This window comes from Ovis aries, chromosome 14 (assembly GCF_016772045.2).
Source record: "Ovis aries strain OAR_USU_Benz2616 breed Rambouillet chromosome 14, ARS-UI_Ramb_v3.0, whole genome shotgun sequence".
Classification (NCBI taxonomy): Eukaryota; Metazoa; Chordata; class Mammalia; order Artiodactyla; family Bovidae; genus Ovis; species Ovis aries.
This window is the reverse complement of record NC_056067.1, coordinates 14,097,631-14,122,480: the sequence shown is the minus strand read 5'-3', so window position 1 is coordinate 14,122,480 and position 24,850 is coordinate 14,097,631. Positions and strand designations below refer to the sequence as shown.

General features: G+C 54.4%; 2 protein-coding genes and 2 long non-coding RNA genes across 9 annotated transcripts; 2 read left to right on the top strand and 2 right to left on the bottom strand.

Annotated features, from left to right (window-relative positions):
• Positions 1-17,917, bottom strand: CDK10 (cyclin dependent kinase 10). 6 transcript variants are annotated; one of them, XM_027977767.2, is made up of 14 exons: positions 17,861-17,917; positions 17,325-17,492; positions 4,832-4,904; positions 4,151-4,222; positions 3,407-3,509; positions 3,190-3,271; positions 3,027-3,094; positions 2,549-2,601; positions 2,314-2,383; positions 1,704-1,763; positions 1,252-1,375; positions 1,041-1,180; positions 815-867; positions 1-625 (listed from the first exon to the last, which is right to left on the bottom strand). In XM_027977767.2, the coding sequence occupies exons 2-14, from the start codon at positions 17,373-17,375 to the stop codon at positions 519-521; spliced, it is 1,056 nt and encodes a 351-aa protein (XP_027833568.1). In that variant the 5' UTR covers positions 17,376-17,492; positions 17,861-17,917; the 3' UTR covers positions 1-518. The 6 variants fall into 6 exon arrangements, with proteins under 6 accessions (XP_027833568.1, XP_004015009.2, XP_042086736.1 ...); XM_004014960.5 differs by lacking the exons at positions 17,325-17,492; positions 17,861-17,917 and adding an exon at positions 7,026-7,136; XM_042230802.1 differs by lacking the exons at positions 17,325-17,492; positions 17,861-17,917 and adding an exon at positions 7,026-7,136 and having other exon boundaries at positions 4,836-4,904.
• LOC121816364 (uncharacterized) lies at positions 3,038-12,831 on the top strand. Its single transcript, XR_006055910.2, has 3 exons — positions 3,038-5,065; positions 6,387-7,900; positions 8,662-12,831. It is a non-coding gene; the product is annotated as an uncharacterized LOC121816364 (long non-coding RNA).
• A 71-nt stretch (positions 17,918-17,988) lies between the features above and the next one.
• CHMP1A (charged multivesicular body protein 1A) lies at positions 17,989-24,850 on the top strand. The gene is made up of 7 exons (XM_027977766.3): positions 17,989-18,093; positions 20,255-20,274; positions 21,813-21,890; positions 22,463-22,609; positions 22,865-22,993; positions 23,271-23,458; positions 23,609-24,850. The coding sequence occupies exons 1-7, from the start codon at positions 18,087-18,089 to the stop codon at positions 23,628-23,630; spliced, it is 591 nt and encodes a 196-aa protein (XP_027833567.1). The 5' UTR covers positions 17,989-18,086; the 3' UTR covers positions 23,631-24,850.
• LOC132657730 (uncharacterized) lies at positions 18,464-21,217 on the bottom strand. Its single transcript, XR_009596278.1, has 2 exons — positions 20,013-21,217; positions 18,464-18,660 (listed from the first exon to the last, which is right to left on the bottom strand). It is a non-coding gene; the product is annotated as an uncharacterized LOC132657730 (long non-coding RNA).

The following is a 24,850-nucleotide window of genomic DNA, read 5'->3' as shown; positions in this document are numbered from 1 at the left end:
TCCGTCTGAGCAAAGCATTTATCTCTCGGACCACCCCCATTCCCCATGGGCCTCAGAAGGGGGGAGTGAGCACAGAGCACAACCCAAGTTTCTCACTCTAGGGGTCTCAGAGCAGCTCAGACTCAGTCTACATCTCCATCCCTCCTCCCCTCTCCGAGTCCCCCCAGCCCCACCAGGGGGGTCACCTTGGCCTCTCCATCCCAGGCAGATCCTGGGGATCAACTGGGGACAAAAGTGACTATACGAGGTCTGAGGTCTGCTTGTCCCAAGCCAGCAACACCCGTTAAAGACGGGCTCAGCCAGATTTCCGCCTGGGAACCGAGGATCTGAAGCCTGGCCACAGGTGGGACCCAGCCCAGCCACAACGTGGCGTCACAGTCCAGTGGGCCAGCCTCTGGGTGGCTGGGCCCTCAGAGTGTACCACTGGCATCAGCCCCAAAGTCCACACACTGCTGTCCCGGGGCAGAGGTGGGCAGGGGCACAGGAGACGGCATACTCAGCTGGAGTGCCTCCACCCGTCAGGGTCTGCAGCGCCGGCTCTGGCTCTCAGTGCCCAAGGATGTGGCCGGGGTGGCACGCTTGTTACGGTGGTGGGGGAAGGTGGGCATGAGCTCCGGCTCACACGCTGGGGGTTGGGGGAATGGACTGCATCAGCCCTGAGTGAGGGAGGGGCCCCATGCTACCCTCTGCTCCCCTCCTGAGCCTCTGTACGTGGCCCAAAACAGCCCCTACCCGCCTGGGCCCCACCACCCACCTGCCTTAACCCCCACCCTACACAAGGGCCCCCGGCCAGGTGCCAGCAGGGAAGACTCACGCAGGGGCTTCTCCTTGAAGTAGGAGCTCTCCAGGCAGTCACCAGCTGTAGCCCTGGAGGGAAGACCTTACTGTTCACAGGGCCCAGGCCCAGCCAGGCTCGTCTCCCGCACAGCTGCCCCGCAGAGCCTCCCCTGGTTCCCTTCCACACAACAGGAAGTTGGGTAAACTGACAGAACCCCACAAAATCAGGCCTGATTCATGCACATGTGGGGCCCTCTCAGCACCTTTTCTTAGGGTCGTACATGAAGAGGAGGTTCATCAGGCGCAGGCCGGCCTCCGAGAGCCACGGGAACTTATGTTTCAGGTTGTTGTAGGGCTGCTTCCGCAGGCTGTACTGGCTGGCCAGCGGCAGCTGAGAGAAGCCCTGTGGGGAGGGGCCGGTAAAGGCCGGTGGCCAGTAGGGGCAGGAGAGAGAAGGGCGGGGCTGGCACTCACCGGCCAGATGTTCTCACTGGGAGTCCCCAGCAGCTGCACGATCAGGTCCACCTGGTGGATCTCGGAAGTGCCAGGGAGAAGGGGCTTATGGGCCAGCAGTTCAGCCAGGATGCAGCCCACCGCCCTGCAGAGGAGTGCAGGGTCTCCTCTCAGCTCCTTGGCTCCGCCTGGACCAGTCCCCCAGCTGCTGGGACGGAGGCTGGGGGCAGAGCTGGGAGGAGGTCATGATGGGATGACCACTGGGGTCTCCAGCTGAGCCACGTGACCTGGCCTCAGCAGGCCTCCTATGGCCATGAGGGCAGGTCCTCCCTCTGCCTCTCAGGACCCCAGGCATAGGCCCATCTTCCTGGGAGCTGGTGAGACCCCAGCCCCAGAGCTGTCCATCCCCACCCCCAGGTCTCACAAGACCACCCCACCATCTGAGAGGCCTGGGAGCAGCGTCCACCTCTCACCACATGTCAATGCTGGTGGTCTGCGTGGTGGTTCCCAGCAGCAGTTCAGGGGCTCGGTACCTGCGAACAGAAGCCCCTCCTTTGCATCTGACAGTTCCTCTCCTCCAGCCTGGCCTCCACAGGGCACCCACCAGCCACCACCCTGCCCTGAGAGCCAGAGATGGCCTGGGATGAGGGAGCATGAACCTCAGCTAAGGCTATCCCTTCCACGAAAGCTCGACAAACATGCTGCGTTCATTGGATGATCCCTGAGTGCTGCAGTGTCCTATGCTGGCCCTTCTACACAGGTCGGGGTGAATGACACACAGCAGAACGCAGCCTGCCCTGAACCACACCCCATTTTGCTTCAAAATGTCAAGTGAGAAGTAACTGCAGAAACCTGCACTGTTCCCACGCTCCAGTGGTGAAGCCACCTCCCCTCTGAGCAGCGCAGAGCCAGCTGGGGGTGAGGCGGCCTCAGGACAGAACAGCACCCCATCTGGATGGGCAGGTCCCTCCCCGTGACAGCACTGCTCTTTCTTGGCAGCTGAAAGACCTCTAAGATGCTCTGGCCACTTCAGCATGACCCACCCACACCCGCCCAAACTTCCCCTGGTCTCCAGGGACTTACCAGAGTGTGACCACCTTGGGAGTCATTGGCTTCACTGGGATGCCATAGGCCCGGGCCAGACCAAAATCCGCTGAGATGGAGGCAGAGGGACGAGACAGAGTGTGTCACCCAGGGAAGACTGACCACTGCCACCTCAAGCCAGTGTGTAGTGTGCAGGGAGCTTCCGGAGACCAGCCTGCCACCCCAGTGCAGGGGCGCTCACGGACCCCATCATAGAGGCAGCACCTGCACCCACCTGTCTTCACGCAGCCCTTATCCGTCATGAGCAAGTTAGAGACCTTCAGATCCCTATGACAGAAAGAGAACACCAGTGGTTCCCAGAAACTCGCATGCAGGAACGAGGTTGTCACCGCTGCAGCAACACTCAGAATGCTTCCCCACACATCTCATCCTGTTTGCACTTTTTAGAAGGAGGAGCACAGGTAATGCAAGGCCATTCGGTAGCTGGAAACAGCAGAGAGCTCTCAGTGACTTCCTGAGAGGTGGAGTCCTGTCCTGGTCCACTCAGGGCCACATGAGCCACCCTGCACAGGGAATCCAGGTCCCTCCCCGCCATCTGCCTGGCAGAGGGGAAAACAGGTACCATGCTGTCCCGCCCTCCCCTGGGACCAGTTCCAGGAGATCCACTGCCTTCAGGTTGCTCTACTGCCCTGCGTGTTGGTGCTGAGTCAGTCTGGTGGTCACCCCGCCCCCAAGCCACAAGCCCCGCCCACCTGTGGATGATGAAGTTCCGGTGCAGGTACTGGAGGCCCCGGAGCACCTGCAGCACGATGCACTTGACCTGCAGAAGGCCAGGAGGTCTGCTTTTGGCACAATGTGCCTAACAAGGGCTTGGGAAGCCTCCCACCCCCGGCCACCCCAGCCCCCACCTCCAACCTGGGCCTCAGAGAAGGGTGTTGGCATGTTCTCCAGAAGGCTGGCCAGGTCTTGCTCACAGTAGCCCATCACCAGGAAGATGCTAAAGTAAGGGAGAAACGCATGCCACCTCCCACCTCCTCCCAGGTGAGCCAAGGGACCCTCCTGGGCAGCAGGAAGGGAAGCAGGGAGGGGGCTGGGCAGGGCCTAATGTGGGGGCAGCAAGCAGACTGCTCACCTCTCCAGGTGGTTCCCCACAACCACCTCCTTCAGCTCCACAATGTTGGGATGGCGGAGGCGAAGCAGCAGTGTGATCTCTCGAAGACTGCTGATGGGGACTCCTGCAACCAGCCTGGCCTTGGTGACCCTGCCTCTGCAGCTGGCCCAGGCTCAGTGACCCCACCCCTGCAGACAGGGACCCGACAGCCAGCTGCCTCAGTGACTCCCAGCCCTACCTGACAGAACTCTGCCTGCTACCTCAAGGAGAGGTAAGGTCATCCAAACCAGCACCTTTAACCTTCTCCTCCTCCATCAAACACAAGCAGCTCTCTGTACTGACCACTGTGTATGGCAGCCAGCCCCTAATGAGCACAGCACAGCCCTGCCCGCACAGGCGGCCAAGGGGCGGTCAGCAGGGGTGTGAGCAGCAGACAGGGGCTACCTGCCCAGTCTTCAGTGGGAAAGCCCTGGGGAGTGTGACGCTGAGCTGAGACAGAAGAGGAAGCAGAATCAGCCAGCAGGAAGGAAAGGACAGATGAAGGGGATGAACTGCACGCAGCTCAAGGGAACTGAGGCTAGGGTGTAGAGGAGGGGTGATGAGCTGGAGAAGTCCAGGGGAGACAGGCAGGGCCAGACTGCAGCCCCCTAGAGACCAGCCTCCTTTGACCATCATGCAGGCGCCACTCAGGGAGCTCAGGCAACTTGCATCTTCCTATCCCCTCCCACTTGAGCGCAAGTGGTGCAGCGGCCCCTCCCAGCTCACCATCCTTTTCCTTGTCCATCCGCACTTTCTTCAGGGCGACAATCTCATCTGTGTGGGTATCCCGGGCCCGATCTGGAAGGGAAGCGCCTCCACAGTAGAATCCAGGCCCACCCCCTGCCCTCCTGCCACGTAGGGGCACCCTTGCTCTTCTTCCTTGACTGCTGGTACCCTGTGCAAGCAATACTCCAACGCGGGGAGACAGGTGCTCCCTGAGGAGTCCCCTGGATTGAGCAAACAGCGGACCCCTGGCTAGAAGAGTCTCCCTGAACGTTTCCTTCTTAGAGTCGGAGTGCAGACCACTGTTTTGTGTTTTGTGGTTTCTAACAGCAAATAACGTCCTTATTGTAAAAAAAGCAGCCTTATCTTTTTGAAGCTGATCCCCAGAGCACTGTGGGGATTTGAGCAGCTTCCACACCCGCAGCAGGGTGATGCACACCGACGTCCCAGTGGCTGTGGGTACACTTCTGGCCACTGTCCACAGTGCTACACCTGATCGTGTGATAGCGCCCTCCACTCACAGGGACTCATGAACAACCTGATGCTTCCATTCACTCAGTCGTGGTATGAAATCGACACCAATTATACCAAGGATTAAAGGTCACCTGCACTCTCCTTCCAGCCCTGACACAGCTGCTGCCAGGACAGTCCCTGGGTCCCAGGCCTGCCACCGTAGCCACTCACATACAATGCCATAGGTGCCTTCCCCAATGCGATTCAGCTTCTCAAACTCCTTCACGCTCCGGCACCGTCCCAGCTGAAAGAGAGAGGTGCTGGCAGTGAGGGGATCTGGCAGCTAAGGGAACCAGAGATGGATACTGACACTTTATTTTTTTTTTTTTCTTTTTTTGTTGATACTGACACTTTAGCTGTTCCGAAGAGCCAGCACCTGTCCTGACCACACACTTGGGTTTGCAGGTGAGAAAATGGGGTGATGATACTGGCCACACACTTTGAAAGTGAAATCAAAGTCAGTCCAACCACTCCCTTTCAATCCCATGGTCCAGATGTGTGCTGCCTAAAAAGAGTAACTACCAGCCACATTTGGTTAAAACTGACTGAAATGAAATTAAAAGTTCATTTATTCAGCTGCATGAGCCATGTGAAGTGCTCGATGACCCCAAGCAGTTCATGGCGACCACAGTGGACAATTCAGAAGACAGAACATTTCCATCATCGCAGAAAATCCACTTGAGTAGCAATGGTCTGAACTATGCTCTGGGCCATTTCCTGGTGGTCCAGTGGTTAGAACTCTGTACTCTCAGTGCTGAGGGTGAGGGGTGATCCCAGATCAGGGATCTGAAATCCCACAGGCTGAGCAGTGTGACCATAAATAAACAAATAAACAAAGCTCTGGATATGGAAAAGCTCGAAGACCTTCACAAAGCATCTACCAAACACAGTGGCAGAAATTGTCTCCAACATCCATACATTACTTCTTCCTCTGCGTTATGAAACAATGCTGGGGGAACATGGCAACCCAGATGGTGGCCCGAGTTTCCAGTCTCCCTCGCAGCTAGGTGTAAACATGTGACTAAATTCTGGCCAGTGCGATGTGCACAGAGGGACAAGCACCACTTCCTGATCAAAAGAAGCTGGTTGCCCTTCACTCCTTTCTGCCTCCTGAGGCACGCTAGGATTCAGTGGAGCAAAAACTGACAACCTGAGTGCCTGACACACCTGTGTGATGTTAGGGGCACCAGAAATAAAAGTCCTGTCCTTAAAGCACTGTATTTTTGGGTCTCCAAGTTCTAGCAGAGCCTGTACCCTAATACAACTTCATCTGTAGCACTTCCCCGTGGGTCGGATGACATGTGGCAAGTTTCAGGTTCTAAACTGCCCCTCTCTTGACTCTCTCTCTGCCTCTATTTACCTTGCCCTCCATCTTGGGAAACTAAGTCAGGGTCACCTGGCTCCGAATGAACCCCTTCCCTCATCCCATCCCAATCTAATTGCTTCCCTCGTTCCCCCTCTCTCTCCTCTCTCTACGGAACCCCTGGTGCTTCCTGGACACACTGCCTTCCGCGGGATTTTGCTCCTGCTGCTCCCTAGGTCTAGCAAGCCCACCTGCCTCCTCATCTCTGCATCCAAAACCCAGTCACACTTCCCCGCCCAGCAGAAATGCTGCCCCTTCTCGAAACTGCTTCTTGACCCCCAGCTGAAAACATTTCTCTGCAAAATCCCCTGACACTGGTCTTGCAGCACTTACTGTTGCGCACTTTGCACTGTCCTCGTCTAGGTATGCCTTAACTGAGAGCAGTTGCTGAGTTTTGGTGAACAACGGGGGACCGCTCAAGGCTGGCTCCTGCGCTCACTCATTCAGTCTGTTACGGTTCTTACTGGACACTGACGCGGCCTCGCACAGCACCAGCAAGTAGTCAGAACAACCCGCCACCAGGGATCACACCTGCCCCTGCACGAGCCGTCTATCTTAGTAAAACCACTCGAAGCCCCTAAGCTTCACCCTTCTCACCTCTACGAGGGGTCCTCGAAAGGACTAAGTGACTGACACACGGAGAGGCCCCGCACTGAGCAAGGCACAAGCGGAGCTGCCGGGTCAGAGACGGGGACCCGCCCAGTGCACCCACAGGCTGGTAGGAGACACGTCTCCAACACTTCCCACGACTATTCTCCCCTGACACGAGGCGCCCGTCCCGGAAGCAAAACTAAGAAACGCCCACGCTGCAGCGCGCTCTTGACGAGGAGGCCGGCGACCTGAGAGCCGCCCAGTCCCTGGCGCGGACGCAACCCCCGAGGACCGCTGGGATTGCCGTTCCCGCTGCTGACGGAAACCTGGCGACGCTGAGGGCCCTAGTACGACTCAGCCCCGCCCTGCCGCTAGCGAGGACAGAGCTACCAGAACAGGCCCTCTTCGTACCCTGTGCTCCGGAGGCACCGTGAAGAAGCCTTCTTTACGGACACACTTCAGACGGATCTGCTCCGGCTCCGGCTCCCCCATGCCGAGAGCAGCCCCTCGAGGTTCCCATCTGCGCAGGCGCAGACCAGGGTTCCTCTGCGCAGGCGCATGGCCTACTTCCGGGGCGTCCCCTCCTTAGCAACAGTTACCAAGGAAACCTCCCCAAGATTCCAGAGAACCTGTTTCTACGAAGCACTCAAGACTACCAAGATTCTAGCTTTATTTTAGTTTTAAGTACGGTGGCTCAGACCGTAAAGAATCTGCCTGCCATGCAGGAGACCCTGGTTCGGTCCCTGGGTTGGGAAGATGCCCTGGAGAAGGATATGGCAACCCGCTCCAGTATTCTTGCCTGGAGAATTCTATAGAGAGGAGCTTGACAGGCTACAGTCTATACAGTCCATGGGGTCACAAAGAGTCGGACACGACTGAGCGACACACACACACAGAAGTACATGACTGCGCTGGCGCGCTGGGTAATGGCCAGCGGAGGAGGTCTGGGGGGGTTGCAATGGGTCCCAGGGGTGTCGGGGGAGGCGCTTGAGGGGGCGGGAATCTGTGGTTATCTCCCTGCAGTGGGAGCTGTGCTTTAGAGCTCTTCCTTGGAGCACTAGAGGGCCAACCCGGAGCCGCGAAGGGAAAGGCTTGGCAGAGCCAGGGGGATTGAGAGTAGAGGGAGCGTCTGAGAGATGTGAGAAGAACTGACAGGACGCGGCGACGGACGGACTTTGGGACCAATGGGTCCCTGAACACATCCTTGTTGAGCATTCACTACGTGCTTGCCCATGTCCGAGTCTGCCCTAGGGCACCTTACATTCTCACTGGAAGCAGTAAACAAGGTAAGTCATGTACACGGCCTGCTCAGGAGGAACTACACTGTATATGCTAAAATACTACTAGTGTAAGTGAAGGACAGTTGATAATTATGAAAGGAGATAATGAGTCAAAATGATTTAAACTAGTTACCACATTCACTTCATTCTGGTTGTTTTTGAATTCTGATAAGCTAAACTTATGGCTAATAATGAGATTAGAATTAATGCCATAGTAAATATAGCTTTGGAGGCTTCCCAGGTGGCTCAGCGGATGTGCCAATGCAGGGATGCAGGTTCAATCCCTGGGTTGGGAAGATCCCTGGAGAAGGAGATGGCAACCCACCCCAGTATTCTCGCCTGGGAAATCCCATGGACAGAAGAACCTGGTGGGCTACAGTCCTTGGGGTCACAAAAGAGTCGGACACAACTAAACGACTAAACAAGTTTTTGGATTATATGCTTGAGATGCTTAGGGCAGGGGTAGGAGGGCAATTTCTAGGTCAAATGATAGAAATGCAACAGCTACTAGAAATTTTATGGAGGAGAAGCATGCTGACCCTCCGTGATCAAATTCACCTTTGTATGGGCTTGATCTTTCTGTATATTTATTCGTGTCAGTCAGACTGCATAAATAAATGTACTAAATAAACACAAACGAGTATATTAACAATGTGTTAGTAAACAATGTCAATATGAGATGTCTGTTTTCCTGGTTATATCAAGACTCATTGACTGGAAGTCACTTGTACTATTTACTACTAAAAAGATATGATCCTCCTCAACAGACAAAGACAGAGCCTGTATGCAGCCTGCTGATCATTCCAGGAATGAAGAAAGCTGACACACACTGTCACCAGACTAAACATGTGAGTTCAGACAGGGCAGGACACCCTCCAGCCAACCCGGAGAAGAGTGGACTCTGACCGGAGGGCTGCTGATGAGGATGGGACACCTGAGGCTGTGAGTCACAAATGGCCCCTCCCCAGCAGAAGCTCTCAAACACAGCCAGAAAGAGGGGAAGTTGTCAGCTCAACTCACCTTCCCCCTGGGGTGGCTGTGACAGAGCCAGCGTTCCAAGTGCTGGGGCTGCACATTCTGCATATCACGTGGTACTCAAGCTAAGAGCCCTTCTCTGTTCTGGGTCCTGACACCTCAGAGTCCCACCTTTGGTTCCGGGATGGGTACACCTCCTTCACTTCCACTGCTGGGTGCTTGTGCCATGCCACTTTGGTCCTGAACGGGAAGGGTTCAGTTCAGAACTGCAAGAGATGCTGCCTGCTACTTCTCCATCGAGATGTGCAGCCAGCCAGTTCCAGCAGGGCTCATCTCATGATCACCCCACGTTCACTCTTGGAGCCAGTCACTCTTGCCCTCTGCCAAGCTGCCTGCCGGTCTCGGAGAGCTGGGGGAACCTTGCTGACTGAAGGGGCACCTGCAGGTTTTCACAGGATGGGGTAACCCTTCTGCCATCACCACTGAGACACTGCACAGGGAGGGACCACAGCTGCTGGGGTGCTTGTTTATTCTGTGGTCTGTATGTTATAGGCATCTACTGTGCTGGGGTTTCTGTGTCGGGAGTAGGGACCCTGCTCAGCCCGTTCCTGAATGGTTCTCTGCTCCTGCATTCCCATGGAACCATAGCTGATCACAGTCTCTTTTGAGGGTGTGGTGATGATGATCTGTGGGATGGCAAACTTCTTTTCTGGATTTACGTCAGGTTTCTCTAGAAGGAAGAAAACATCCAAGCATTTCATAAGTCTGGTCTGTGGCTCAGGAAAAGAAATGAGAGAGGTTGAAAGCAGTCAGAACCCTAAGTGAACATTCCAAAACTTAAACCAAGCAACAACTCAGACACGCAGGTGGTGAATCCAGGAGGGGCCCCCTCCATGAGGAGAACAGGAGAGGCACCCCCACCATCCTGTGGAGAGCCTGAGCTGTGGGGCGGCCCAGAGACAGGCGCAGGAGAGATACCTGCAAGAGGCAGGGTCTGCCCCACAGGTGAAGGTTCGGACACAGTTTCCACAGGATTCTAAACGGAGTGGAAGCTCTCCGTACAGAACGTCATCAGTGGGGGTGCTATAGAGCTGGGGGCCACAGCATTTCCTCAAACTCGTTACAATCTCCAGGAATGCACAGGGCATGTGAACCACTACCAAATGCTACAAGCTTCAATGCAGAAGCTCCTTACTGCTTCCACCGTTCACCTCCTGCCTTGCTTCCTGGAGGTCACCAGTTTGGGGCTCCTCCACTTGGGCCTCTGTTCAGCCCTACAGAGAGGTCTTTGTGTCCCCTGTGCGCACACGTGTCCTGAACAGAATTAGAAGACATCGTCACCTGCTTGTTCCTCACTTAACACCTCAGGAACTCAGCCACCTGGAGGAGGAGCAGCAGCCCATTCTGTGCCAGACATTGCTCTGAGCCCTGGAATAGCGACCCACACGTTTCTGAGGTGGGTCCTTTAACACCTACGTTTTACTAAAGGGACTGAGGCATAGAGCAGTGCTGTCACCTGCCCAGGGCTAGCGGCCGAGGAAGATGCGGGTGCCATCCAGGGCCACACACACAGCTTCCATGGTTCCAACCACGGCCGAGGGGCCCACGCCTGCACTCAGCTCAAGAGCATCCTTTCTTCTCCTTTTTAGCATAAGTCAATGTGCATCTCATTGTATTTTGAATTAAAATTAAGATAATTTCTTCATATCGATTTACACAAGCTTTTTTACATATTGTGGTTTAGTTGCTAAGTCGTGTTGGATTCTTGCAATGCCATAGACTGCAGCTGGCCAGGCTCCTCTGTCCATGAGATTTTCCAGGCAAGAATACTGGAGTGGGTTACCATTTCCTTTTCCAGGGGATCTTCCTAACCCAGGAACTGAATTTGCCTTGCCTTGCAGGCAGATTCTTTACCAACTGAGCGGGTATGTTACATATTAAGACTACCTAAAAATATTTTTTAAAAACATTTCACTTAAAAATAATCCACATTGGTTAAAAGCTACATATGGAATGCTGCTTCTTGCAGACACTTCACGCACACTTGCTGCTGGAACCACACACTGAGTCTCGCAGTGACCACACCCTCCCCGGCTGAGCACAGGCAAGCCTGGAGTTCACTGTGGGGGCCATCATGCTATAACAGCTCCCTTTGATGAATATAACTTAGCTTAGTTCCAGTTTCTCAGGTTAAACCATGCTGCAATGAACATTCTTGCATTTATGTACTTACAAACTTTTTGGAGGTTTACCTGTTGGGTACGTTACTAGGAAAATGTTAGCCAATATTGTCAAATTGCTTTCCGTAAAGATTATATTAATTTGTATTTTTGCTAAGAGATTATCACCAGGGACATTTCTCCACATGCTCCTGCTTCTTTCGTTTTTCTAAACCTTTTCCAAGGCTACAGTGATAGTGGAAGTGCTGGCTCCGCCCCTACTGGTCGCCAGCCAGCTGCCCTGAGCTTCCCCTCCAGCCCACGCTGGAAGGCTGGGCATCTCTTCAGTCGATCATGGGCCTCCCCTGTAATCTTCCTGCGAATGAATTATCATTCTGCATTTTCTACTTTTACCTCTTTTTTGTGTGTGAGCCTTTTTTTTTTATATTTGGGAAACTCACTGTTAGGGATCTATTAAATATGTTACAGATAGCTCCTGGCTGTTTATTACAGCTTCCTTCTGCAGCAGATTCACCCATCTGCTCCTTAATGGGTTGTAGAGTTCGTCAGACTGGAAAAGGCTTCCCCGGCTCCAAACTTATAAAAACCATTCACTCGTTTCCTTTTCATACTTATTTCATACTTGTTTTCTCAGTTGTCTAGTGAGATTACCTGTCCGCCCGCCCCCCCACCACCACCATGTTTACCACAGCACCTCTCGGGGCCCCACTGGAGCACGGTGGACACCGTGTTCATCACTGTGAGTTCATCACTGAGACACGCTCACACGTCAGAGGGTTCTATCGGTTCTATCCACTTTTCTGGATGCCTCCTGCCATCCCTACACTGTTCCTCTTTCACAGGACCTTTGGGGTAATTTGGTTCTGTTCTCAAAATGACCCGTGCTCTTTTGCTCGTGTCACACTGACTTGCTAGAATAAGGGAGAATTAACACCATTACGCTGCTGAGGTTTCTAACCCAAAATAAGACTCCTTGCATCTTGCTCAGAGTTTTAAAGCTTCATTTAGAAACACGAATCTTTTTACACTTCTTAATGCACACAACCGGTACTATTTTTCAGTTATTGCCTGCAAGTTACATTTTAGTGGCCAACGTAAAACAGCACACACATCACCACGGGCTCCACTGGGTCTGGAGTCCAGCCTACGGTTCAGCTGTCAGCCCAGTCGTTTCCTCATCTGAACCTGGAGACCTTCCACAGCCACTCAGGTTGTAGGCAGAATTCATTTCTTTGTGGGCCAAGGACAAAGCACTGTCTCCCTGCTGGCTGGCGACTCTCAAACCACGGGAGCTGACTGCTTCACAGCCACTTCTCGGATGCTTTCACCTTTTTCAAAGGCTTCTCTGATGAGCTCAGGAAGGCTCCAGAAAAGCCCCATTTGGGTTAAGCCAATACCAAAGATTCCTAACCTGATCCTGGAAGCCTCCCCCATCCCTCTCACAGGGATGACCACACATAACGGCAGGGGCTACTACAGCCTTGTTCACAGAACTGCGATCTGGGGGCCTCTGAGCCCCACCTCCCACGTTACCAGATGCCTTCAGTCTGACTTCCACCCACAACGTGTCTGGGCTCTGGACCTGTCATGTGTTATTCTTTGACCTCTTGTTTCTGTTGTAAATATTTTTTGAGCTTACCATTATTTGTTTTACATTTGTTTATAGAGGGCTGGGGAGATGTTTTAATGTAGTCAAATCCTTCAGTATTATCTGTAATGTCTTTGCTCTGAGGTTGAGAAAGATGTTCCCAATTGAGGAATCAGAATAAAATGTACATCTTATTTTTTGTAGTCACCTTGTTTTTTCCCAGTAAGGACATTTTTTTCAGATGACCACACACTGTCATCTGGAAGATGGTTCTTTTCCTAATTGTTCTTTTCCTTCCCCCTTTGAGTTGCCCGCATCAGTTTACAGTCAGTCTACCTTTTAAAAAATTTTAAGTAGAGTTGATGTACATGTAGTCACTTTTTATATTCACTCAACCCATCTGGAATTTATCAGAGCATACAGCAGGAGGTTACAGTCCACCTTACTTTTTCTCTTAAAACGTTAAGGAATCTTCCTAGCACAGTTTATCATAGAAGCCTTCCTTTTCCCACTTGATTTGGGTGCCAGCTTTCTCATACTCTAATTATATACAGACATGGTGATGTTGATACATACACAGTCACTCTTGTCCGTGTTTCCCCATTCACTGACCTGCTCTTCTTATATGGTAGCCGTGTTATTTCAATTATTATAACTTTTGATATCTTTTAAAACGTTTTACTGTGACAATATCAATTCACAGAAAGCTGCACGAGTAGCCCAGAGAGCTCCCTGCACCCTTGTCAGTTGCCCTCAGTGGCAGCACCTCAGGTGACACCTCAGGCAGCAGAACGTCTGTTCACCTCGGGTGACGACAGTAGAACAGGGCTGACTGCGGTGTGCTGAGTGTCCTGAGCAGTGTGATCACCTGTGGCCACTACCAGATCCAGGCATAGCACAAGGCCCATCTTCCTGCCACACTTCATCCCGCCCCATCGCCCCAACCCCAACCCCTGGCAGTCCCTAGTCTGTCCTCATCACCATCATTTTCTCATTGGAGAATGTTACATAAAGAAAATCATGCAGCATGTAAATCTTTGGAAACTGGTTTTTCACATTTTTTTTAATAGTTGATAATACAATACAGTATTTCTATCAGATGAGGATTTTTTTTTTTTTAGCACAACCACAATGGCTGTTTTTAGCACAACCACTGTTACATCTAAGGATATTATCATTGACTTTTTATTATCTAATACCCAGTTCGATTATCTCAAGAATAACTTAGCCCAGATCCAAACACTGCTTTTTGTTCATAGGTCTCTCAAATCTCCTAGTAACTGCTGTGGACAGAAAGTTGCTGTCCCCCTCCCCCCAAATCATATGTTGAAGGCCTGATTCTTGATGTGATGGTATTTGGAAGTGGGGCCTTTGGGAATTAGGGTTAGATGAGGTCATGAAGGTGGAGCCCTCAGGAAGGGATCAGGAGGAGGAGGGGACCACAACCTTCTTCCTCCGGCCGCGTGAGGACACAGCCATCAGTCAGCTGTCTGGGATCCTCGTAGGAACACAGACAGATAGGGGGCCTACCCAGTCTCCAGTATGATGAGAAATGAGGTCTGTGGTTTAAACCAAGCCCATAGGATTTGCTTTTTTTCCCTGGGTATGTGGCATCTTAGTTCCCTGAGAAGGGATCGAACCCATTCTGCATGCAGTGAAGTGTGGACTCTTAACCACTGGATCGCCAAGCAAGTCCCCACCCCATGGTGTTTGTGATGGCCACCTGATCAGACCTATAAAGCAACTCCTTTTCAAGTCATTTATTTGTAGAAAAGTTTGTTGTTTTTTTTTCCAGAAGATTCTGCGGCATTTTGGAACTGGCTGACTGCCAACTTGTGGTGCTTTAGTCTCTATAATGTATGTTTCTGGGTTTTTAATATAAAATTTGAAGTACGGACAGAAACAGCAAGAAGCGAGCACAGTACAATACATCTGCATCACCAGCTGCCACAACTACAAACCCCAGTCACACCTGGTCTCCACAACACCACTTACTTACCTGCGTTCTGCTTACTACACTGATGGGTAGCAACTCAGCCTGACCTCAGCAGCTGGAAATAACCACTTTCTCACCATTTTATGGGTCAGGTATTGAGCAAAGGCTCAGCTGGACAGTTATCACTGTGGTTTCCCAGGGGCTACAGTCAAATGCCATCTGAAGGCTCGACTGGGCTGGTCACGGCGGACACCCACTCACCAGGCTGCTAGGTGCTGTGCAGCAGCTCAGCTGCAGTCGCTGTAGGCTCGTCACTTACATGACCATCACCCGGGTGGGACAGGCTACATGACTGCTGCTCCCCCATGGCCTCCCCAGCGGCCGGCGCAGCACAGCCAGCACCCAGGTGAGCCTGCCAGACCCTGCCTCCCTTCATCGCCCACCGCCTGGAAGTCACTTCAGCCACTCCACCGGTTACAAGACAATGTCAGACCTGCAAAGGTTTAGAGAGGGGATGGAGAGCCCACAGGTGGGAGAAGCGTTGAGATCATATCACAGAACCTGCGGGGAGGGAGGGAAGCAGCACCTGTGAAAACACGTGCACTCCTTCACCTGGCAATCCAGCACATCTATTTACGCTCAGAATACTGGGGGTGCAGCTCTAAGAGACAAGGACTCATGTGTACTCCATGCCATGTTTCCTGAGGCATACTTCACACCAGACACAATGCACAGTTATTAAGTGTTCAGCTGCAGTTTCCCACATCCAAACAAGACGCAGAACTTTCCAGCATCCCACCGAGCTCCCACGGGCCCTGTTCCAGCCAGCGCACCTCCCCTGACCCTAGCCCAGCAATCATTCAACAGTAGTAAAGCCCATTTTTATTAACTGTATAATACACAGAATTTTTTATTGTTGAACTCATCATTTCTCTAAGGTTTTAACGGTATTAGGTTAACTTTCATTTTTTCAATAGGGAAAATCCTCAGCTTTAAAACTTGAATTTTGGGACTTCACTAGTGGTCCAGTGGCTAAGACTCTGCACTTCCAAGGCGGAGGCCCAGGTTCCATCCCTGGTCAGGGAACTAGATCCCATATGCTACAACTAAAAATCTCACATGCCACAACTAAGACTCAGAGCAGCCAAATAAATGAATAAATAAAAACTGTTATTAAAAAAAAAATGTGAATGAGAAGATGCCCCTGCCCTTCTCGAGGTGGTCATCCTGGCAAACCTCAGTCCTGGTTCCCATGAAGGGCACCAAGTGCAGCAGCTGGTCTCACTCAACAGCCTTCCCTGGGTTCACTCCACCTCTCTGCAGCATTCAACACTGCCAACAAGTTCTCCTTTCCTAACAACTTGATTCAGTATAATTTAAAAACCATGAAACTTACCTGTGTAAAGCATACAATTCAATGGAATGTAGTAAACTTTCAAACTTGGGCACCCATTGACTGAGTTTTTAAGTCTATTTCCATCATTCTCCAAACAGTCCTTGTGCCCACCCTTGGCCCGGGCTCTTTCCATATGGAGTTGACTTTCCTGGACTTTTCACATAAGCAGAGCAGGATCTGTGCCTGGCTTCTTTCACTCGCATCTGCCCTGGGGTGTGCTACCCAGGACAGAGTGTGCTACCCAGGACAGCGTGTGCCAGGGGTATGTTCCGTGAGACGGCACTCTTCACCTGCTTTCTGGGAACTCCATCCTCATTCTGCCCCCGAAGTGAGGGTGTGACGCACATGGCCACACCTTTCCTTGCTGGCACAGGTCCAGCCCGTCCTGGAGAGCTGGGCACGCAGGCCTCTGAGAGATGGTTCCCTTGCTAACACGAAGCAAGATAACACCTCTCACAAACGAGACATAGTCTGTGTGCATGCCACTGAAACCTGTCCAGCCCTCTGCGGACCATGGACACTGAGGGTGGCCAAGTGTGAACACACAATCCTGGATGCTGCCACGCCCAGGGCCCAGCCTCTGACCTCTCCTTTACTTGGAGGACACTGAGCCCCTTGGTAGTAAAGCTCTTCTGTGACCGGCGGCCAAAAGCTTCCTGACAGACTGGCAGCAATTTTCCAAACCTCCCCCTAGGACGCTGGCCCTTCCTGCCTTATATAAGAGCTCATGAATTGGAATTTGAAGCCCAGGCCTCGCTCCCATGGCCAGCGTGCTCCTCTCAAATGGTTTCCTGCTCCTGATGACCCCAAAGGGGCCTCAGTGTGAAGCTCCGCACCCAGCTTCTCTCTCCTCCTGATCTTCCTTGTCGGATGCACGGGGCCATCCATTCTCATGGTCACCAAAGCCCACTTGGCTCCTCTCTTTGCCCCCACATCCTGTTAGACAGCAAGTCCTCCGGCACAGCCCCACTACTTCCTACACGCGCCCCCTCACCCCACCCCGACCCCGGCGCCAAAGTAGCTGCTCAAGCTCGTCTGTGGAATGCGGAGGGAGTGGCACGGAGGCCAAAGGTGTGCAGCCCTCGGGAGGACAACAGGCTGGTTTGGGTCTGCACATGGCTTGGCCCTCCTTGCTGTGTGTTACGCAACTACCACTTGGAAACTTAAAAACCAATTACATTAAACTTAAATGCAAACTTATTACATTTTTCACGAGAACTCTCATATTTACCTCCTAGATAAAGGTCCCCAAACCTTCTCAATCATCAGGGCACGCCCCCCTGCTACTAGCACCCCACCGCAGGCTCCTGTGCGCCCCATCCTCAAATACACGTCTGGTTCCGGGACTGTCCTACCTCCCACTTCAGATGAAGGCCACTGCCGCTTAGCCGCCCCTTTCTCCCCATGGAAGCTCTCCTCAGGCTTGGTGTCTGGAGGCTTCTTAGGCTCTTGTGAAGGTCTGTCCACCCGCCTTTCCTCAGCCTTTGAGACTAAGTAAGTGCGCCGGGTCTTCGACTCCTCATCTGAAAATACATGTGCAATTAACTGGATCTAGTTTACTGAGTCTGGGCAATGGACCCCATCCTTCAGTTGCCTGCTCTGTTCGGAATGAAATAAGATAGCTTGAAAGACTTGGGGCACTCCATTTCCCTACATATGGATACTTCCCCCGATGAAAAGGTCCCCGAGGCACCGTCCTCAGAGAGGGCCCGGCGCTGGAAGATTTACGGGGGCGGGGCCGCGCCGGGAAGATCGCGGGCCACCGGCCCTTTACCTTTCCCCAGTTTGCGTTTGCTTTTGGAAAGGCCCATAGGTGAGCCCACCGCCCCAGGCCCCCACCAGCGTCAGTCCCAGCTCCTGCACCTAGTGGGCGCCCTGCCCACTGACTCACAGACACCCGACAGCAGCCACTCAAGCCCGCGCGGTCACCACGGTAACACCACCGCCCGCGGGACCAGCCCATTCTCTCGCGAGAGCGCCCCGCAGCCGGAAATAGGTGCGACCCGGAAGTGCCCACCCGCCCTCCGGTCCGCTCGCCAGCCGGGGTCGGTTCTGTTGACGCCGCTGGAAGATCCTGTCGGTCTGTCTTCCCCAGGCCTGCCGCTCCCGGACCAGCCATGGACGGTGAGAGGCCGCCGCCCTCCGGGGCTGCACGGGGCGGGGCGGGCGGGGCTTAGGCGGGTGCCCCTGGCCTCGATCCCAGACCCTGAAACCCGACCCCGGACTCTGGGGCCTGAACCTGGGACCCCAGTCCCCGACCCCATAACCCGGGACCTCGACCCAGAGCTCGGATACCAGAGCCCCTTCCCTGATCCCCGCCCACTTCTCCGGCTCTCCCCAGCGACCGGCTGCCCCTGCCCCTGCCCCACCCTCCGCTTGCCAAGCTGCTGTACTGGTGAGGGACATCAGGCTTTTGGGCCCTGGGATTCCGGGTCAGAGGGCACCCGAAAAGGAGGCAGTTGTACCAGTGTCCCCAGAACACTATCAAGAGAAGTAAGAGCTAAGACAAAAATTCCTCATTAGGTACAGGCACAGAAGTTCTTGAGGTAGGAACCGTATCATCCCATTCCGCAGATGGGAAAACAGAGGCTGGGAGGGAGTCCGTGCAGGCGCAGGCCCCAGGCGGCGTGGTCGTCTGTCTGGTCCTCCACTGCCAGCAGTACCACCTCAGGGCTCTCTGCTCTGCTCTGCCTAGGAACAGGAAGCATCTGTGATAAAGTGAAGATAGGTACATTTGCTAGAATATTTCAGTGCTGGTGTGACAGAGAGGTGGAACGTCATTGTCGAGAAGGAAATTCTATACAGATTGCCTCAGAGAGAAGATGAATGCACCCCACCCCAATGCTCAGCACACACACGTTGGGTTTTGCCTTCCGCACTCAGCTTCAGCTCCCCAGGGAATTGTTTTCCCATATCCCTTTTCTCCAGGGCCAGGTTTTGCCCTGTGGAGTCTGTCCCTCCCACCCTAGTCTGGGCCACACTCAACACAGCCTTGCTGTCCCCCGCAGGAAGCACACTGCCTGCCACCTGCTCTAGATGCACAGACGACCTGGCCTTGCCCAGGGCCTGCGCTCACGGTTGGCAGATGCACAGGGCCCAGGGGAGCTCTTGGCTGGGAGCCTTCACCTGCCTTTATGGGTCTGGATTCTGGTTCTAGGATTTTGTTTCTTCATTCTGGGCTAGCGTGGTAAACAGTTTCAAGAATCATTTCCCAAATTTAGGAATGGGATACACTGAGATAGTTTTAAGATGAACCCCAAACTACCTAGCTCTTGAGTTTGGATGCGGTCTCTGTGGGCCAGCTCTTTTACAGCGTAAGAATCATTACCCTGCTGTTTTTATCCATGAAAAACAGACTGTCAAGTACTATTTTGTTGGGCCCCAAAATCACTGCAGATGGTGACTGCAGCCATGGAATTAAAAGACACTTGCTCCTTGAAAGAAAAGCTATGACAAACTGTTAACAAGTAGAGACATCACTTTGCCAACAAAGGTCCTTCTAGTCAAAGCTATGGTTTTTCTAGTAGTTATGTACAGATGTGAGAGTTGGACCATAAAGAAGGCTGAGCACTGAAGATGCTTTTGAACTGTGGTGCTGGAGAACTCTTGAGGGTCCCTTCGACGGCAAGATCAAACCAGTCAATCCTAAAGGAAATCAACCCTGAATATTCATTGGAAGGACTGATGCTAAAGCTGAAGCTCCAATACTCTGGCCACCTGATGTGAAAATCTAATTCACTGGAAAAGACCCTGAGGCTGAGAAAGATCGAGGGCAAAAGGAGGAGGGATGGCAGAGGATGAGATGGTTAAATAGCACTACCAACTCAATGGTCACGAGTTTGAGCAAACTCCGGGAGATAGTGAAGGACAGGGAAGGCTGGCGTGCTGCAGTCCATGGAGTTGCAAAGAGTCAGACAAGACTTAGCAACTGAACAACAACAAGTAGTAAACGTTACTAGAGTGGGGAGAACTCCCAAGGGTCCTTTGTAAAGCTCCACTGATTACAGACCATACTGTGTTTTCACTGTAGGCTGCGCTCATACCCTTAATGTCAGCTGGTGCCGTCCAGGTGGTTCCTAGTGGTGTCAGAGGGTCAGGGAAACTCTCTCATTGCCCGAGCTTTGTGGCTAAGGAGGTGCCAAGCTGGTGTGAGTGGGCCTCCCTGCATGCCCCAGTTCTATGACAGCTCTTCACATTCAGGGGAGGTGGTGACCCCATCAGCTAGGGGTGCTGCTTCTCACATTCCTCAGTCGTCTCACGATTCCTTAATCGTCTCTCTTTGCAGACACCCTGTTCCAGCTGAAGGTATGTGCTGATCAGCCTTTCACCCTGACCCTATCCTGGTGGTTGTCAGTGGGGACAGATGGTGCAAGTCACACTTGGTGCTCAGCCAGACTGATGACTGAGGGGTCAGGGACACGCCTTGCTGGCTTTTCATGGGCTGAGCAGAAGTGGGTCACTTGGACTCGTCCATGAGGGTGACTGTCTGTGCATCCCATAAACGTTCCATGAGTTGTTTAAAATGGTGGCCTCACGTCCTTCAGAGTCACACACGGGACAGCATTCTTTCTGGCAGCGAGTGTCCCTCCTGCCTGCGGTGGTGTTGGCAGGCTCTGTCAGAGTTCCTTAGTCCCTCAGAGGGAACAGCCACGCGGGCTCTGAAGGGCAAGGGAGTGAGGTTGTCTGGTCCCGACGGTAGCAGCTGCACCGGCTCAGCCCTGTGGCCTCCAGACCAGATTCCCAGGTCAGGACCACCTGGACTTTTCCCTGAGGAACGGAGGATGGGAGGTAGACACATAAGAAACCTTTTCTCTACAATGGGAAATCCCAGGTGACACTGGCTGAGAGAACACTGCTGGCCTCTGGGAGGCTACTTGTTCCCCAGGCTCATCTGAGCCTTCTCCCTGCCAGCTTCCAGTCAGCAGAGGCCTGGGGGCCACTCTGACCAGGGCTGAGGTGTGTGAGGTCACGCCAGGGGCTCCGTGTTGGAGCTGACTGGTGAGTCCCAGGGCCCCTGGCCAGAGGAATGGACCTTGTTTAGCAGCAGTAGATGGTGGCCCAGTGTGTACTTCAGGCTGTGCATGGGGTGGGGGCGCCGGGCAAGGCTGGACACAGGAGGCCGAGGAGCCGCCTCGGGAGGGGCCCTGGCGGCTGGGGCAGGAGAAGGGCTGCACCGGCCCGGGTAGCTATGCACAGCGACACCTGATGCCAGCCACACTGGGCACCTGGAGTGGGGCTCCCAGGACCAAGGAACTGATGTTTTATTTAAGTAATTTAAACTTAAGTAGCCACACGTGTCTAGTGCCTACTGGACTGGACAATGCAGGAAGAGAGAATGGTCCAGGGGTCAGGCGATGCAGATGTTGATTTAAAGGCCTCTCAGGATTGAGTTTGATGACCAGGAAGTGGGTTGACTTTGGAGAGAGCACCCTGTGGCCATGAGCCTGCAGTTAGGGAGCCGGTGACCTACATGGGCCAGACCACGGGAGCAGGGCACACGTCGGCCTGAGGCTGAGACCCCAAAGCATTCAGCTGTTTGCTTCACAGCCAGACGGCAGGAGGATATCAGAGAGGGAGGGGTTTACGCTGGTGAGGCCTGTGGGCAGTTTCTCAACAGGCCCCCAGCTGCTGTTCTGTGGAACAGGCTGGAAGGTGGGGCCAAGGCCCCAGCAGCCAGCCTGTGTGTGGAGGGAAGGCAGTTGCAAGCACAGCCCACGGACAGGATGCTGGGAGGGGAGCGGATTGTCCAGCAGAGGCGGCAGTCCCTCAGGTGGACTTGAGGCCCAGGAGGTTGGGGAGTGGGCCAGGCAGGCTGATGCTGTGACCCAGCCTCCTTACCTCAGTTCACAGCAAAGCAGCTGGAGAAGCTGGCCAAGAAGGCGGAGAAGGACTCCAAGGCAGAGCAGGCCAAGGTGAAGAAGGTGAGTGTGGGCCCTGATGCTGGCTGGGCCATCCTTCTGGTCCTGTGCTCTGACCCTCCATGGGGCGGGGCGAGGCTGGAGGCTCCTGGGGTCGCCCACGCTCTTGGGGGACTTGCTTGTAGCCACTGGTTACAGCCGTTGAGTGGCTGCAGTAGCTCCTGGGGTCCTGGCCAGTATGAGTGATCTGGTGCCCTGGGGAAGAAAGGGAACGCAGCCGACCGTGCGGTCTAAAGCCTTGTGCCCCAGAGGGTCAGCACTGGTCATGCTGGCCTTCCCAGCTCTGCCTCTTCCAGGTGGACAGATTCTGTGTGTGACCCAGGAGGAGCGGAGGGGGCCGGGCATGGCAATGGAGAGGACACCTGGAAAGGCAGCCATGGTCTTTGGGCTTGGCTTGCTTTTGTCTGATCCTCTCTGGGGGCCGGTTGGGGCCCTGGTCCTAGGTACCCTCACTCCTGAGACATTTCTGAGGAGAACCCCTGGGGAGAGGCTGCGAAGGGGCCACCCGCCAAACACCAGAGTCCCAGGCCAGGCCAGGACGGGACCCCAGCTGGCATCTCCCTTCTGAATTTCAGGCCCTTCAGCAGAAGAATGTAGAGTGTGCACGTGTGTATGCTGAGAACGCCATCCGCAAAAAGAACGAAGGTGTGAACTGGCTCCGCATGGCGTCCCGCGTGGATGCCGTGGCGTCTAAGGTGCAGACAGCCGTGACCATGAAGGGGGTGAGTGCTTGGCCAGGGGACGCGGCCAGCTCCTGCTGGCGGAGTTGAGGGTGCAGCTGGGACTGGGGTCACCCCAGGATTCCTTCTCTACAGTCAGGCAAGCGCCAGCGTGTGAGACACGCCCCGAAGGCTTTTAAGTGTCACGGCCTGGGTCTCCTCCTGTCCATTCTTCCATCGACAGTGTCGTCTGCAGACGTGCCATGCAGGGACCCCTGGGGCCTGAGGGCCCTGCCCACCTCATTGCTGCCTCCGCAGGTGACCAAGAACATGGCGCAGGTGACCAAAGCCCTGGACCGGGCGCTCAGCACCATGGACCTGCAGAAGGTCTCTGCAGTGATGGACAGGTTCGAGCAGCAGGTGCAGAACCTGGATGTACACACGTCGGTACGTGCGCCCAGGTGTGCAGGTGATGGCCGCGTCTGCTCCCTCCCTCCCCCTGGGGCAGTCACCCTCCGGGAGCCTGGTTCCTTGTGTGGAGTCCAGACCAGCCCACAGAGGTCCAGCAGGGGAGAGGGGGCCCGGGCCCAGGGTGGGTGCCCTGCAGGCAGCTATGCCCCGGACCCAGCACTCTGGAGAGTGTGCGCTGGGGAGAGTGCCAGAAAGGCCTGGAGGGACAGAGGGAGCCCTGGGGCGCCCTGACTGCCCAGCACTCGACCCTCAGGTGATGGAAGACTCCATGAGCTCGGCCACCACGCTGACCACGCCACAGGAACAGGTGGACAGCCTCATCCTGCAGATCGCGGAGGAGAACGGCCTGGAGGTGCTGGACCAGCTCAGCCAGCTGCCCGAGGGTGCCTCTGCTGTGGGCGAGAGCTCCGTGCGCAGCCAGGAGGACCAGCTGTCCCGGAGGTGGGCGGGGCGGAGAAACCCAGCCCCATGTGTGCGTGGGGGTGGGGGGCGTCAGGCCGCTCACCATAGAAGGGGAGGAAGGCAACTAGGACGGCCTGGAAGAGGTGGAGGGTGCTGTTGCGGGGCCTCAGAGGGTCCTGTTGTTTACAGGTTGGCCGCCCTGAGGAATTAGCAGAGCCCGCACCAGCGCCCCTTCCTGGCCTGGGGGAAGGCCGGGAAGGCCGCCACTTCCCCTTCCCTCTGGTCTGGCCTTTCTGCCGAGCGAGCCTACAGCCTGCGGCAGCACTGGCCCCTGCTGCTCCCAGCCTCTCACCTGCCAGCCCTGGGACTCTTCCTCTTGTCTGAGTGTGGGCGTGGGTCTGTGCCCTGCAGGGTGAGTTTGCACAAACTTGTGACTTCTTTGGGTGATTTCTGTGACTCCGGGCCAACCAGCTGGGCAGTCTGCAGGCTCCCTCCATCCACCACCCACTAAGAAATGTACAGGGACTGGCCAGTGGTCTCCACATGGACATGGGGGCCTTCAGACTCCGTGATGACAGATGCATGGGGAGCGGTCAGCCAGCCAGGGTCGGGGCGGCTCCCTGTTGCCATCTTTCCCCAACCCCCACCTCCCTGCTCCAGCTGGAACCTGGTCCTGCCGCCAGGTGGGCTCAGGCTCTTCCCCCTCCTGGGGGGATGTTTTTCCCGTAATTGTAGTAACAGGGTGCCTCCCCGGCTGGCTCTGGCTGCGTGGTGGGCCCACGCCGTTGACCTTGAAGCTGGAGGGACTGATGGGAGAGCCACGGTGGGGCCCACGGCAGCACTGGTTCCGATGACGTGCGGGAGCCTGAGAGGAGCTGCAGACAGGCTGCACGTTTCTGTTTTCTTCAATTCTTAAAGTTTACTTCACCTTCCTGAAGCTCCCAGGGTTTTCTGTTTTTGTTTTTGCCAAAAGAGAAGGAACAGTAGACAGGACGCGTCAGCTGGAGAGCACTGGTGGTTGGGGCTGACCAGAGGCCTCGGACCAACCGTCCTCACAGCAATGGCTCTTGAGGACAGAAATGTGGGAGAGCTTTCCCGAGGCTCACTGCATTTCATTCCTCCAGGACTTGGAGGCCACAGGTGTTCCGTACCATAAGCTATAGACAGTAGTGTGAGACCAGAGAGAAAGGGGTCAAGAGTGTCTGGTTTTTCTTCTGTGACGACCACCTCGCCTTACACTCTCAACATCCTTTGGGGCTTCCATGTGCTGGGGATCCAGAGAGGGTCCCGAGTGTGTCCCCAGCGGGGGTGGGGCCCCACCGAGACACACAGTGAGGGCAGAGGCTGCTGCTCATCAAAGGGCAGCTGGCGAAGCTTGCCTTTTCCTGAAATGCTGTTCTGAGTAAAAAGAAAAAGATTGACTTCTGAGAA

What these genes read in the sequence shown, in the direction of transcription:
- CHMP1A (XM_027977766.3), top strand. An exon ending in ACCTGGATGTACACACGTCG is followed by an intron (nt 22,994 to 23,270) that starts GTACGTGCGCCC and finishes CTCGACCCTCAG; the next exon opens with GTGATGGAAGACTCCATGAG. An exon ending in GAGGACCAGCTGTCCCGGAG is followed by an intron (nt 23,459 to 23,608) that starts GTGGGCGGGGCG and finishes TGTTGTTTACAG; the next exon opens with GTTGGCCGCCCTGAGGAATT.
- CDK10 (XM_004014960.5), bottom strand. Translation starts at nt 7,106, where the DNA reads ATGGGGGAGCCGGAGCCGGAGCAGATCCGTCTGAAGTGTGTCCGTAAA. An exon ending in CGGTGCCTCCGGAGCACAGG is followed by an intron (nt 4,905 to 7,025) that starts GTACGAAGAGGG and finishes TCTCTCTTTCAG; the next exon opens with CTGGGACGGTGCCGGAGCGT. An exon ending in CTTCAAGGAGAAGCCCCTGC is followed by an intron (nt 626 to 814) that starts GTGAGTCTTCCC and finishes CCCAACCCCCAG; the next exon opens with CGTGTGAGCCGGAGCTCATG.